The sequence below is a fragment of the Geotrypetes seraphini genome, chromosome 5 (genome assembly GCF_902459505.1).
Source record: "Geotrypetes seraphini chromosome 5, aGeoSer1.1, whole genome shotgun sequence".
Classification (NCBI taxonomy): domain Eukaryota; kingdom Metazoa; phylum Chordata; class Amphibia; order Gymnophiona; family Dermophiidae; genus Geotrypetes; species Geotrypetes seraphini.
The window spans coordinates 250,658,224-250,671,702 of record NC_047088.1 but is presented as its reverse complement, the minus strand read 5'-3'; the positions used below and the strand labels follow the sequence as shown (position 1 = coordinate 250,671,702).

The 13,479-nt window shown below is 43.0% G+C and overlaps 1 protein-coding gene across 5 annotated transcripts in view; it reads left to right on the top strand.

Moving 5' to 3' along the window:
- SLC15A2 (solute carrier family 15 member 2) overlaps positions 1-13,479 on the top strand; it is a 169,303-nt gene that overhangs the window by 116,761 nt on the left and 39,063 nt on the right. For all 5 annotated transcript variants that reach the window (XM_033946704.1, XM_033946706.1, XM_033946703.1 and 2 more), the window contains 2 exons: positions 4,162-4,323; positions 10,160-10,206. In XM_033946704.1, coding sequence (XP_033802595.1) covers positions 4,162-4,323; positions 10,160-10,206 — 209 coding nt within the window. The remainder of the gene's footprint in view (positions 1-4,161; positions 4,324-10,159; positions 10,207-13,479) is intronic.

Here is a 13,479-nt window from a genome sequence, read left to right as displayed (position 1 = left end):
CTAAGGACATAGGATGGGACACTGTAGACATAGGAAGGGGGCCACAGAGAGACAGGCAGACATGGCGCAACAGAGAAATACAGGCAGGCAGGGGGACAGGGAGACAGAAAGAAAGATAGACAGGAGGCCAGGGAGAGACACAGACAGAAAGAATGACAGACAGACAGCGTCCAAGGAGAGAGAGACAAAGAAAAAAACCCCAGACAGACAGACATCCATCTACTCGAGCACCCGTTAATGTAACAGGCTTAAACACTAGTATATATATATATATATATATATATATATATATATATATATCATGTAATAAGAAGATTCCAAATCAACATCACCACCCTACTTCCCCCCCCAGCTCAGAGTCTGGGAACACAATTAGAATTGATTGCCAGACTCTATAATGCCATTCATTTCTCTTCATTCCTCGCTTTTCACTATGTGCCTGGTTTTCTACGCTTGGGACTTTTTGCTGTTTACATATGTGTTTCTTTAACACCTTTATCTTGTGCAATTTTTAAAGTTCACCTATAACTCCATAATTTTAATAATTTTGTTGATCTTTTATCTCTTTCTGTTTAAGATTCATTTACAGTTTATCATTTATTATTATTTACTGTTATTTTATATTAATGTCTTAGGACCCGTGAGGAAGGTATCATACCGAAACACAGCCCATGTTGGGTCCGTTCCACATTTTTAGTTGCGGAGTTCCACAAGGATCCCCTCTATCGCCCATACTTTTCAACCTCTTCATAGCATCCCTAGGCACGGCCCTAGACGCCCTAAACATTATATCCTTCAGCTACGCGGATGATATAACCATCCTCCTCCCCTTCGACATCCAAGACCCCACCTCCAACGGACGCCTGAAAACAACATTAGAAACTGTAGAAAAATGGATGACGAACCACAAGTTAAAACTGAACGCGGAGAAAACCAAATTCCTACTACTAGAGAAGGAACAAAAACCATCCCTAACAGAACTAGATGTAGACACAATCAAATATCCAATACAGAATACTCTCAAAATTCTGGGAACACACCTAGACAGAGGCTGCACAATGCAAACACAAATACACAAAACCATAAAAAAAGCATTCTTCACCATGCGAAACCTAAGAAAAATAAGTAAATTATTTTCCAAAGAACACTTCAAGATCATTGTACAATCCCTCATACTCAGCTCCTTAGATTACTGCAACAGCTTCTACCTACCTTGCCCAAATACTATGATAAAACAACTACAGACTTTTCAGAACACAGCTATCAGACTCATCTACTCTCTCAGCAAATTCGACCACGTCACACCCGCCTATGTAGACTCTCACTGGCTTCCGATAAAAGCAAGAACTCAATTCAAACTCTACTGCTTACTTTTCAAAGTAACCCATGGTATGGCCCCCAATTACCTGAACAACCATCTTTGCCGCTACCGACTACCCAGATCAAGAAGAACTCAGAATCTTTTCACCTTCCCCCCTCATAATGGTACCCGACGTAAGAAACTTTACGACAGCCTTCTAGCAATTCAGGCAGCGAAAATTGACCCCACCATCATCAAACTCATGATCAAAACAACAGACATCAAAGTGTTTCGGAAAGAAATCAAAACATTTCTTTTCAAAAAACACGTCCTTACTTAATATTCCCCTCCCCAATCGCACATGCACTCTCCCCCGCAAATAACACACTAGTCATCCCCTTGAACCTCATTTACCAAAAATATCCAAACTCCTAAATAAGCATCTCCCTTAGGTATCCATTTAACCTTCTCCTAAATAAGCATCTCCCTTAGGTATCCACTTAACTGATTCCTTCAAAGTTAGGTATCTTTCTTCAGTTGCCTATATTGTTTTCCCCACTGAACCTTGTAACTACTTGAACCCTGTCAAGTTATTCTATCGATAAATCCAGATATCTTATACTTGTATTTCTATACCACAACATGTAATTTACTTAAATCGTTGTAATGTAATTCTCTCGGTAATGTCCTGATCTCTTTTAACTGTAATCCGCTTAGAACCACAAGGCACAGGCGGAATAGAAATCACAAATGTAATGTAATGTAAAACGAAGATTCTGAACATTGATTTGTTTTCACATTTTTGTTATGTGTTTGGTTTTGCCTTTTTATTCCTGTGGAGACTTGTGTCTTCCTTTCTTTTGGTTTTCATTGACTTGTCTTACCATTGACACAGCTGGAACAAAATACAAAGGGAAAAAGAAAAAAAAAAAGGTAAAGAGGAAAGTCAGAAGGCATCAAAAGGGGAAACACAAGTTGAACGGAAAAAAGCAGAGAATTCAAGAGATCCATAAAGGTCTCATCCCTAAGGGGATGTATTGCCTAATTTATTCAAGATTTGACTGCGGGTTCTCGATGTCAAAGATTAAAGATATGGATCCCAAATAGATAAAATTAGCTTCCTCCGTTTATAGATTGCCCAAGTATCCTTCATCTCCCAATCTATCAATTTAGAAACATGCACTCTCCAAGTTCAGTAATAGAGGGGTTGTGAGGTTGTCCAAAGCTGCATTATGGTTTTATGTCCCAATACACTGAGTTTTCGAATTCATGGTAAAGTATCCCTCCATACCCCTTTAAATCTTTGCCAGCGCATGCAACTTCTCTGGCCTGCTGCTTGCACTGTTGTTGGCTTTCCCTCTGACATCACTTCCTGACCCCGTGACCTGGAAATCATTTCAGAGGGGAGCCAGGCCAGAGAAGTTGCACGCACTGGCGAAGATTTAAAGAGGTACAGGGAGGCGGAAGGGAGGGTGCAAGGATGTCGACAGCACCCCCATCAAGATGGCACATAGGGAAGACCACCCCCTACCCCCCTTACTACGCCAGAACTGTTTCTTTTTCATATCAAGGTCTAAATTGAAGTTAACATCCAATCATGATACTGGTTTTAAAAGCACTGACAGGTATATTATCTCTGATACTGGCATCCACATTACACATCCATCAACCATCTCAACCACTATGGTCTTCAAAAACTAACTTCCTTGACGTGACCCCCTACTCAAAAAAATCCAGCTTGAAGAGCCCAGGAACTCATCTTTTACATTAAGGGACCCCAGGGGTGGAACCAGCTCCCAGAACAGATTAGCTTGATAACTGATCTTAAGAAATTCAAATTCTCACTAAGAACACATTTATTCAGAGGTACCTATCCCACATCCCACCTCCTAATCTGTGATGGACAGACCAAAGAACTTGATCGGAATTCTTAAAGGTTGATGTCACTTTTATAGGTAACAAAATATATGTTGGGCATGCCCTAGGGCATTGCAGGAAAGTTAACTCCCTAGACTCCACCAAAAATATATAAACCTCAAATCTAAAATTTTAAGATAAGGAGCATCCTCAGCGTGAGTTTGAAAGCTTTAAAGAGCGACTCAAAGAGCAGCTCTAGTGCTTAGAATAGCAAACACTGCTCTTTGAGTCGCTCTTTAAAGCTTTCAAACTCACACTGAGGATGCTCCTTGTCTTAAAAATTTAGATTTGATGTTTATATAGTTTTGGTGGAGTCTAGGGAGTTAACTTTCCTGCAATGCCCTAGGACACACCCAACTTATATTATGGTGTCTTTTAAGGATATTTTGTCTTGGGGACTTTTATAGGTATGCAATTACGAGAGAGGTAAGGCGAGGTGCATTCAAACAATTATCAATCTCACCCTGCCTTGTATTTGTTACCCCTTAATATTATGTCATGTGTCATCTTAAATTATGTATGTCGAGCTGTAATCTACCTAGAAATCGACTGATAATGCAGAATAGAAATCCTTTAAATAAATAAATGTGGATCCAGCCACTTTCTTCCTTCTAGCCCAATGCTCGCTAATTTTTTGGTGACCATGATCTCATGATAAAAGCCAAATTGTGTGACCCCTCCCCCCTATCTTGGAGATGCATCTATGGATAGCTCACCCAACCGATGACTCCAACTGTGGGTTTTATGACCCATTTGGGGTTCCCACCCTAGTTTGGGAAGCTCTTTTCTAGCCACTCACGGAGTTGAATGCAGACTGTTTGATGGAACATGGGGATAGGGGTAGGGTTACCAGACATCCGGGTTTTGAAAAGCTTTACTGGGTTGACGGAGCTTTGTGCATCAGGGCCTGAATGTTTCAACCTGTTTGTGTTTTCGTTGTCTAGGATCCCGACTACTTAAAGCTGCCAGTGAAGACAGAAAATGAGAATTTCAATTTTAACATGAAATACCAAGGAATATATTCGAGTTGCAGCCATGCCCTGTCAGACAGACAAGCGTACAGTTTGATATTTTACCAAAATGATACCGAGCCAGCCTGCAAACTGGTGAGCACTGAAATTAATTGCGTAATTATATGACATCATCAGCAACGTGGCAGAGGAACGCCCGGGCGTGAGAAAGCCGCGATGGGGCCTGTGATGCTGATAAGAACATAAGAACATAAGAACATAAGCAGTGCCTCCGCCGGGTCAGACCACAGGTCCATCCCGCCCAGCAGTCCGCTCCCGCGGCGGCCCAAACAGGTCACGACCTGTCTGAGTAACCAGAAGGGGCCCCCTTGCCACCTTGGTTTCCCATTTTAGTCCTATCTTCCCATCGAAGTCCTAACCCTCCGATCTTGCACATTCACGACTTGGTTGGGTTTCCATACTTATTACCTGGTTAGCTTTCTATACTTGTATTACATCCCAGCACCTCTCTCAGTATCCCACAATCCCTTTATCCCTCAGGAATCCGTCCAATCCCTGTTTGAATCCCTGTACCGTACTCTGCCTGATCACTTCCTCCGGTAGCGCATTCCAAGTGTCCACGACCCTTTGGGTGAAAAAAAAACTTCCTTGCATTTGTTTTGAACCTATCTCCCTTCAGTTTCTCTGAATGCCCCCTCGTACCTGTTGTCCCCTTCAATCTGAAGAATCTGTCCCTATCCACCCTCTCTATGCCCCTCATGATCTTGAAGGTCTCTATCATATCTCCCCTGAGCCTCCTCTTTTCCAGAGAGAAGAGCCCCAGCCTATCCAACCTCTCGGCGTATGGGCAGTGTTCCAGCCCTTTTACCAGTTTCGTTGCTCTCCTTTGGACTCTCTCAAGTACCGCCATGTCCTTCTTGAGGTGCGGCGACCAATACTGAACGCAGTATTCCAGATGTGGACGCACCATCGCTCGATACAACGGCATGATGACTTCCCGCGTCCTGGTTGTTATGCCCCTCTTTATGATGCCCAGCATCCTGTTGGCTTTTTTCGAGGCTGCTGCGCACTGCGCAGATGGCTTCAGTGATGCATCCACAAGCACACCCAAGTCTCTCTCTAGACTGCTGTCTCCCAGCAATGCCCCCCCCAATTTGTAGTTGAACAACGGGTTCTTTTTCCCTATATGCATGACCTTGCATTTTTCCACGTTAAAGCGCATTTGCCATTTGTTTGCCCAGTCTTCCAGCTTGTCCAGGTCCCTTTGCAGGTCCTCACACTCCTCCCTGGATCTAACTCTGCCGCACAGTTTGGTATCGTCTGCAAATTTTATAACCTCGCACTTTGCCTCCTTTTCCAGGTCATTGATAAATATGTTGAAGAGTAACGGCCCCAGCACCGATCCCTGTGGTACACCGCTCGTGACTCCCCGCCAGTCAGAATATTGTCCCTTTACTCCGACCCTCTGCAGTCTACCCGACAACCAGTGCTTAATCCATCTGTGCACATCCCCTCCCACCCCGTGGTTCCACAGCTTTCTAAGCAGCCTTTCATGTGGCACCTTGTCGAAAGCCTTTTGAAAATCGAGGTAAATGATGTCTATGGGTTCCCCATTGTCCACCCGACTGCTTATTCCCTCAAAGAAGTACAAAAGGTTCGTTAAGCATGACCTTCCCTTACAGAATCCGTGCTGGCTTGTTCTCAGTAGGCCATTTCTCTCGATGTGCTCGCAAATACCATCCTTGATCATAGTTTCCACCATCTTCCCTACAATTGAAGTCAGGCTCACCGGCCTGTAGTTGCCGGGGTCACCCCTCGATCCCTTCTTGAAGATAGGTGTGACATTCGCCAGTTTCCAGTCCTCTGGTACCTCTCCAGTTTTCAAGGATAGGTTGCAAACATGCTGGATTGTGCCCGCTATTTCTTGTTTTAGTTCTTTCAGAACCCTTGGGTGGATCCCGTCTGGGCCCGGCGATTTGCCGCATTTTAACCTGTCTATCTGTTTGAGGACATCCTCCTTACTTACCTCTATGTGTTCCAATTTTTCAGCCTCTTCCCCACTTATGAGTTCCTCTGAATCCGGTATGTTAGATGTGTCTTCTCTCGTGAAAACCGACGAGAAGAACGTGTTCAACCTCTCAGCTACCTCTTTATCCTCCTTAATCACTCCCTTCTTATCCCCATCGTCCAACGGCCCCACCTCCTCTCTCGCTGGTCGCTTCCCCTTTACGTAACTGAAGAATGCCTTGAAGTTCTTCGCCTCCCTGGCCAGCCCCTCTTCGTAGTTCCCTTTTGCTTTTCTAACCTCCCGGTGGCATTCCTTTTGGCATTTCCTGTGCGCCTGGTGATTTTCCTCCGTTGGGTCCTTTTTCCATCTCCGGAAGGATACTTTTTTGTCATTTATTGCCCTCTTTGCTTCTGTTGAGATCCAAACCGGGTCCTTTGATCGCTTGTTCTTGCCGCCTTTCTTGAAACTGGGGACATACATTCTTTGTGCTTCCTGCAGGGTGTCCCTGAATAGGGTCCAGGCGCTTCCTACAGTCTCCATCCTAAGGATGTTTTTGAGCTTCCTCCCCACCATTTCCCTCATAGCAGCATAGTTCCCTTTCCTGAAGTTGAGCGCAGTTGTTGCGGTCCTCCTTACTGTGGGTGTCCCCCTTTCTAATGTGAATCTGATCGCATTGTGGTCACTGTTGCCTAGTGGTCCTCCCACTTCTACCCCTCTCGCAGGCCCCCCTAGTCCGTTTAGGATGAGGTCAAGAGTAGCACTCCCTCGTGTCGGTTCCGTGACTAGTTGCTCCATGAAGCAGTCCTTCACAACTTCTACAAATCCCGTTTCCCTAGTGCAGTTGGAGTGACCTGTACTCCAGTCAATCCCCGGGTAGTTGATGATGCGGTTTGTTATAAGGCACTGTATTTCAGTCGCGCAGTTGGGGTTCGGATGGGTGAGAGAGATGAAAGGGTCATCAGGGAGAAGACAGAGGGGGGGAGAAGGACGCTGAAAGCACATGGGGAAGTCAGAGGGGGGAGAAGGACGCTGAAAGCACATGGGGAAGACAGAGTGGGAAGAAGATGCTGCAGGAAAATGGGGAAGAGAGAGTGGGGAGAAGACGCTGAAGGGAAATGGGGAAGAGAGAGTTGGGAGAAGACGTTGGCAGGGAAGAAGACAGAGATGCCAGATATGGGAGGAGCGGACGGAAGAAGATGGGTGTCAGACCAATTTGGAAGGAGGGAGAAAGGGAGAGGGACAGTAACAGAGCAAATGGAAGATGCAGAGAGAAGAGAGACAGTGGATGGAAGGAAGAGAGTAACAAGAAGATGAAGAAAGCAGAAACCAGAGAAGACAAAGGTAGAACAAAAATCTTCTATTTATTTATTGCTTTAGGAGATATGTGTCACTGTTTCTTTGGTGTTGCATTGTATGCAGAGTCCAGCTTCTTGCTGGTTCAATTTAACCTTTGTCTATGTATTTCTATTTTATCCCCCCTTTTACAAAACTGTGGAGCATTTTTTAGCGCCAGCCCGTGGTGGTAGCAGCTCTGATGCTCAGAATTCTATGAGCGTCAGAGCTGTTACCACCATGGCTAAAATCCACACTACTGTTTTGTAAAAGGGGGAGGGGTTAGTTTGTGATGACATATTCCATACTAGGCGAAGGTGTTTTCTGTGTTCTGTGTGTTCGAAAGAAATGGTTTTCTGTTAGGATTGAAGGTGTAGGATTAATCTGTACTAGTCTGGCTTGTTTAGTTTTACAATGGGTGTATTGATGTTGTACTGCTCACTGCAGTATGTAAGATGCTACCTTTTCTTAGGTACTCATGTGTGACATGTGGCTTGTTACTAAAAATCATGTTTTTTGTACAGATGGGGGGGTGCCAAAAAATGATGGCCCCAGGTGTCACATATTCTAGGTACGCCACTGCTACCGATTCAGGACAAGCAGTGACTTCATCCATGTCTGTCTCAATAACAGACTATGGACTTTTCCTCCAGGAACTTGTCCAAACCTTTCTTAAAACCAGCTACGCTATCCGCTCTTACCACATCCTCTGGCAACGCGTTCCAGAGCTTAACTAGTCTTTGAGTGAAAAAATATTTCCCCCTATTGTTTTTAAAAGTATTTCCCTGCAACTCCGTCGAGTATCCCCTAGTCTTTGTAATTTTTGATGGAGTAAAAAAAATTGATCCACTTGTACCCGTTCTACTCCACTCAGGATTTTGTAGACTTAACATTCTTAGACTTGTTTAACATCCCTTTTCTAATAATTCCTAGCATCTTGTTTGCTTTTTTTGGCTGCCGATGTACATTCTGCGGAAAGTTTCAGCATATTGTCTACAATGACACCCAGATCTTTTTCTTGGGCTCTGACCCCCGAGGTATACTCTAGCATCTGGCAACTATGATTCCCATGTGCATCACTTTCCATTTGTCCATATATAAATTTCATCTGCAATTTGAACACCTAGTCTTCCAATTTCCTACTGTTTGCCTGCAAATTTTCACAGTCTTCGTGTGTTTTAACAAATTTTGTACAGGTTAGTGTCATCTGCAAATTTAATCACCTTACTTGTCATTCCAATTTCCAGTTCGTTTATAAATAGGTTAAATAGCACCGTTCCCAGTACAGATCCCTGCGACACTCCACTATTTACCCTCCCCCATTGAAAAAAATGGCCATTTAACCCTACCCTCTGTTTTCTGTCTGATAACCAGTTCCAAATCTACGACTGAACACTGCCTCCTATCCCACGACTCTTTAATTTTCTCAGGAGCCTAGACTGCAAAAAAAAAAAAAAAAAAAGCTTTCTGAAAATCTAGATATTCTATATCAACCAGCTCATCTTTATCCACATGTTTATTCACACCTTCAAAGAAATTGGTGAGGCAAGATCTCTCTCAGGTGAACCCATGCTGACTCTGTCCCACTAAATCATGTTTGTTTACGTGTTCCACCATTTTATTTTTTATAGTTGTTTCCACTGTTTTGCCCGACACTAATGTCATGCTTACCGGTCAGTAATTTCCTGGATCTTCCCTGGAACCCTTTTAAAAATTGGCGTAACATCGGCCACCCTTCAGTCTTCAGGGTCTACAGATGATTTTAAGTGACAAGTTACAGATCACTAACAGCGGATCAGTATTGTAACTCACCTTGAATTAATAATGAAAAGGTGTGAGCTAAGTCCAGATAAAACAAAAGGTTTCAGCTGAAGGGGGGGAGGCTTTTGGTAAATGTGCTGTCACTTTTGAAACAACCTTTCTTCGCTGACCTTTTTTTACCACTTCTTATGCCTTTGCAGGAAAAAGGAAATTAGGTCTAGGGCTGTATAGAACTATATATTTTGTTATTTATCTATTTGCATTTATATTATAATCACAAGTAAATTCTTGCAACAAAAAAGAAATTTATGTTATAGGAAATTTATGTTATAGGAAAACAATTCAAAAACAAGAAATCAAATACATGTGTTTGGAGGGCCTCTGCACATGCGCAGATGTTGAGGTCTGTGTGTGGGAGGGGCTGAGGCAGAACAGGGCGGGGCTGGAGGCAGAATGGGGTGGGGCTGGGGTAGAATGGGGCATGCTCAGGTGTCCTCTTTTTTTTTTTTAAGAGGAAATCTGGCAACCCTAGTACTGACAAGTGCTCACCGCATGCTTCCATTTCACAAGCAATAGCAAAACGGCATCTTCACACAGATACTTCTCACGAAAGTGGTGAAAGAAGAGATTTCAAAGAACAAGTGAACAGCTGAAGCTTGTCAGTGCTGCCATCTGTTGATGGATTATGGAAATGGAGGCATTATTTTTCATTTAACCCTTCTATAGTGTGGGCAAAAGTATAAAACCCATTTCCACGGCCAAACCAGTGTTTTACTCATGGAAAAGTGCTTAATTATTGCTCTCAGCGTAATAATGAGTAGAAATCGGTATCTGACATATGCTTGATTTGAATTTTTATTTCTGTTCTAGGTGAAGGACTCAACACAAAAGCCATTGAAAGGACTTGCAGCTTTAAGGTGCGATTTAGCTCTCTTGGGCTATTGTGTTGTTAGACAGTTGAATACACTAGCTATTTGACACGATTCAAATCTAGCCCATATTTTGGATTCAGCACAGTCTACAACCATCTCTTTGAGGCCACTCTAGCCAGCGGAAGCACCAGCAATGCCAGAAAATATTTATTTCCCACTAAGTAGTATCAGGGTTGTGGCACCGTCTGGTTATGTTGCCAAAAGGCTACTATTGTCCAGACTCTTCCAATTACCATTCAATGCATCTTGCAAATCTCCCAAATGTTTTTTTTTCCAGCAGCTCATCATATGTTCACCAATCAAAACTTCAGTCACATTGATTTAAAACAAAAAAAAAAAATGTGACTTACTGTTCCGTTTTCTTATTCTGAGCTTGAAACATTTTTGTTGAGTTTTTTTTTTTTTTTTTTATAAATTTATTCATTTGTTACAAAAGATAACAATTTTATGAAACAAAAAGCAATTCAAGGAAAATATTTCAAACTAAAAACAAAATCTTTATCAAGTCCACATTATATGAGGGCTACTTATCCTGATGGAGGCACCAAAAAGTCAAGAAAATTAATAGGGCAACAATTATTCATTAAACTTCAAGTCAGGCGATAAACAAAAAACTTCTATTTTCACTCAACCTCAACCTCAACCTCTGCATTAGTTACAGGCAAATTATCTACTTTAATTTTATCTTGAAGAAAATTTTCCCAATGAGCTGGATCAACAAAAATATATCTAACAGTTTGATATGTCACCAAGCATTTACTTGGAAATTTAAGGAAAAAAGAAGCCCCCACACCCATGACTCGAGTCTTGAGTTGTAGGAACTGTTTCCTCCTGTGTTGCGTTTGCTTAGAGACATCTGGAAAGGTGTTTATTTGCTGACCACAAAACAAGGCATTCTTATTTATAAAATACTAGCTGATGCCCCGGCGTTGCACAGGTATTTAATTATAGCATTAACACTGTAAATGGATTTAAATAAAGATACTTTATAGTGGTGAATGAAATAATTTTGTTACAGCTTTATAAAAAGTAAAATATTCAAAATATAATGTGAAATATTTGACAAAATGAATACAATTCAACTAACACAAAAATTGATTATAAACAACATTTTTAGTTTCACCTCCAGGAGCAAGAACATATACATTCTTGGGTGAACCCACCCTTCCCACATGTGCAGGTGGGCCGCGAGACCCCCAGAACATATCACCCCAGGTAGTGAGGGATCTGCATACCAAGTTTCGTTCAAATCGGTCCCACAGCTTTGTACATTTTTTCCAATGACTTGAATGGGTGAAATCTGATTTTCTGTTTGTAGCTCCGCCCACGTGTGCAGGTGGGCCGCGAGACCCCCAGAACATATCACCCCAGGTAGTGAGGGATCTGCATACCAAGTTTCGTTCAAATCGGTCCCACAGCTTTGTACATTTTTTCCAATGACTTGAATGGGTGAAATCTGATTTTCTGTTTGTAGCTCCGCCCATGTGTGCAGGTGGGCCGCGAGACCCCCAGAACATATCACCCCAGGTAGTGAGGGATCTGCATACCAATTTACGTTCAAAGCGGTCCCACAGCTTTTTACATTTTTTCCATTGACTTGAATGGGTGAAATCTGATTTTCTGTTTGTAGCTCCACCCACCTGTGCAGGTAGGCCGCGAGACCCCCAGAACATATCACCCCAGGTAGTGAGGGATCTGCATACCAAATTTCGTTCAAATCGGTCCCACAGCTTCTTACATTTTTTCCATTGACTTGAATGGGTGAAATCTGATTTTCTGTTTGTAGCTCCGCCCACGTGTGCAGGTGGGCCGCGAGACCCCAGAACATATCACCCCAGATAGTGAGGGATCTGCATACCAAGTTTCGTTCAAATCGGTCAAGCCGTTTTTGAATTACTGTGAGAATGGCAGCTTTTTACATTTTTTCCATTGACATGAATGGGTGAAATCTGATTTTATGTTTGTAGCTCCGCCCACGTGTGCAGGTGGGCCGCGAGACCCCCAGAACATATCATCCCAGGTAGTGAGGGATCTGCATACCAAGTTTCGTTCAAATCGGTCAAGCCGTTTTTGCGTGATCGCGGCACATACACACATACACATACACATACACACATACATACCTCCGATTTTATATATACTGTATATAGATAGTTTAAGGATGTCTTGCTTTTCTATCTCAGTTTTAAAGGTGACCAATAACGTTGCGCTTTTGGCTATAAAATCTTTTGATGATTCCAGGAATTGATAAATATTTAAACTATCAGGAGACACTAACTTGACTTCTTTGACTGGGTGACCAGTCATCTGGATGCCGGGGAGTCCCTGGACGTGATATATTTGGACTTCAGCAAAGCTTTCGATAGCGTTCCACACCGCAGGCTGTTGAACAAACTAAAATCGATGGGATTAGGGGATACATTTACTACATGGATAAGGGATTGGCTAGATGGTAGGCTTCAAAGGGTGATGGTAAACGGTACCCCCTCCAAAACGTCAGCAGTGACGAGTGGAGTACCTCAGGGCTCCGTCTTAGGGCCGATTCTATTCAATTTATTCATAGGAGATTTGACCCAAGGGCTTAGAGGAAAGGTATCACTGTTTGCCGAAGACGCCAAACTATGCAACATAGTACACAAAAGCAGTGTGCCTGACTTTATGACGCAGGACCTACGGCAGCTGGAACAGTGGTCATCAACTTGGCAGCTAGGCTTCAATGCTAAAAAATGTAAAGTAATGCACCTAGGCAAAAAAAATCCACACAGAACTTACACACTAAATGGTGAAACCTTGTCCAGAACCACGGTGGAACGTGATTTAGGAGTGATCATTAGCAATGATATGAAGGCTGCCAATCATGTGGAGAAGGCTTCGGCCAAGGCAAGACAAATGATGGGCTGCATCTGTAGGGGTTTTGTCAGCAGAAAACCTGAAGTCATAATGCCACTGTACAGATCCATGGTGAGACCTCATCTCGAGTATTGTGTTCAATTCTGGAGACCACACTACCGGAAAGATGTGTTGAGAATTGAGTCAGTTCAGCGAATGGCTACCAGGATGGTCTTGGGGCTCAGGGATCTCACGTATGAAGAAAGGCTAAAAAAACTGCGGATGTACTCACTGGAGGAGCGAAGAGAGAGGGGGGACATGATTGAGACCTTTAAGTATATCACGGGGCGTATAGAGGTGAAAGATGATATCTTCAGTCTTACAGGGCCCTCGGTAACCAGAGGACACTCGCTGAAAATCAGGGGAGGG